Below are 2473 nucleotides of genomic sequence, written 5' to 3'. Positions count from 1 at the left end.
TTGTGTTTTCTTTCTTATATACAATGTCCTGTAGCTTTGAATAATCTATTTTCTTTGTATTTTCACTTGGAAAGAGTTCACCACACAAGGTAATTTTGCTGTGACTCCCTCCTACAACTTGACTCAAGCATACATATGGCATCACATATGAGTTTTAGTGAAATTTGATTAAAGCTCTTTTTCACTGTAACATGTTCTAATTGTTAGCATCGACTTACACTTAGTATTCTATTGCTTACTATATACATTTTTCTACAATTATATATTCACTGCTGTGTATAAAACATATGGTTTATAGCTTCAGTGTCACATGAGGGCCATATGAATTTTTTCATGTTCAAAATGGTGACTAAATTCTATTTTCTTCTATATGACTGGATTGAAGAAGAAGTGAGTATTCATTCCATCTAAACTCATTAGCAATTCCTTCTCACTGAATGGAGTATCACTATTCTTAATGCTCAAATTTCTCCAGAATGTGGTGGATATTCTGTGCGTAAACATGTGCACTCAGACTTTGAAAGTTTCATGGAAAATTATTAATGATAAAATAGTTGTTTGAAACAGTCTTGCTATGATGTCCACCATGACTTTGAACATAGGTGCTCCTGTAATGCTTGAACACACATGGCTCAACCTAGAAAAGTTCAAACCATGTTGTGGCTCAGAGACATGATTGTTGCCATTATTCAAAGAAAGAAACTGCTGAATGACAGAATGGACTTTAGGGACATGGCAGTAGGAATAGTGCTCTCATTTGAGATTCTACTTGGTATTCTGGGAAACTTCTCCCTTCTTTTCTACTATCTAATCCTTTACTACAAAGAACACACATTAAAGATCATAGATATGATTCTTATACATGTGTTTACATCCAACGCCTTGATCCTTCTCTCCAAAGGACCCCCTGAGGTAATGGGAGCTTTTGGGTCAAAGCAGTTATTCAATAATGTTGGGTGCAAGCTTATTTTATATGTTCAAAGAATTGCCAGATGTATGTCCATCACTACCACCTGTTTCTTAAGTGTCTTTCAGGCCATCACCATCAGTCCCAGTAACTCCTGCTGGAAGGAATTTAAAGTTAAGACTACAAAGTTTATGGGCCTGTCCATTTCCTTCTACTGGGTCATGTTCATCTTACTAAATATGCTTTTCCCTTTATATACAGCTAGCAATAGTAATAGAGAAAATAGGACACAAAAGAGTGATTCTGAATTCTGTCACTCTGGAGGCCGTGACAAAATAGTAGATTTATTGTATGCTGCATTTTGCGTGTTTCCGGAAGTCTTATTTTCTTTACTCATTGTAGTTTCCAGCACCTTCATGATTGTCATACTTTACAGACACAAGAAAAGGGTTCAACACATCCTCCATAAACATGCTTCTCTTAGAATCTCTGCTGAAAACAGAGCAACACAGACCATTCTGGTCCTGGTTTTCACCTTTCTAGTGTTTAATACACTCTCTTCCATTTTACATGGATATATTGCTCTTTCACATGATCCCAATTGGTGGGTAATGAATATAACAGCAATCATAGCTTTGTGTTTTCCTACTTTAGGCCCATTTGTGATGAGTCATGATTTTACTGCTTCTAGATGTTGCTTTACCTGGATAAAAATAATATAAACATAAAATGATCTTCTAATAAAACTGTACATTTTTTTAATTGGGTCACTTTTGTTGTTCAAATTTCAGTGTAATAGTGAAATAATATATGAGGAGATCACATCCATCTAATTATTTTTTTCATCATATTCTCCCTTATAGTCTGGATAACCACAGGTTTTTAGCTCAATAAACTGTGCTATGTATAGACTACATTTCATTGACTGAGCCTATGATCTTTTTATAATGTGGTTGGTTACTCTTGCTATATTACCACACTTGCTTATATGGACATATTGTCAAGCAACACTTGATTGTTGTTGTTGTTGTTGTTATTCAAAATGTTCATGACTGAGTTCTCTCTTCCTACCGTGAGGATATAACAAGAATCACAATATGAATGATAACAAATACAGACAAATGTAACTGCTTGATTCTTCTTGCTTCATGAGGCTAGTATTTTGAAGTCCTATATATGTTTGCCCAGTTATTGTATGACAGCAAACAGAAGACCCATGCATGCTGTAATCAGACAATATCCCAGCACTGAGGGAAGAGGAAGATAGGCATTATTTCCAACATTCTTTGAAATATTAGTAGCATTGGATAGCTTCTGGTAAATAGATGGATTCATTTTACTGAAGTAGGAATTTCTGTCTTCCTAAGAGACTCTGTGTGCTTTGTTGTTGTTGTTGTTTTCTGAAAACTGTGAGAGAATGTTTTTACTCAAGCAGTCATGTGGGATGATGTTTCGAGGTCAACAGACATGTGCTGATTTTATGGAAGAAGCCTTTAAAAAGTGCATGTGATCCCATAAACAACCACCAAACCCAGGCACTATTACATATACCAGCAAGATTTTGCT

General features: G+C 35.4%; 1 protein-coding gene across 1 annotated transcript; it reads left to right on the top strand.

The window, feature by feature from the left end:
* Window positions 1-380: 380 nt before the first annotated feature.
* Vmn1r228 (vomeronasal 1 receptor 228) lies at window positions 381-1823 on the top strand. Its single transcript, NM_134192.3, has one exon. It carries the CDS (start codon window positions 628-630, stop codon window positions 1627-1629), a length of 1002 nt encoding a protein of 333 aa, NP_598953.1. The 5' UTR covers window positions 381-627; the 3' UTR covers window positions 1630-1823.
* Window positions 1824-2473: the final 650 nt, after the last annotated feature.

This window comes from Mus musculus, chromosome 17 (genome assembly GCF_000001635.26).
Source record: "Mus musculus strain C57BL/6J chromosome 17, GRCm38.p6 C57BL/6J".
NCBI classification, from domain to species: Eukaryota; Metazoa; Chordata; class Mammalia; order Rodentia; family Muridae; genus Mus; species Mus musculus.
This window is presented reverse-complemented; position numbering and strand designations above follow the sequence as displayed.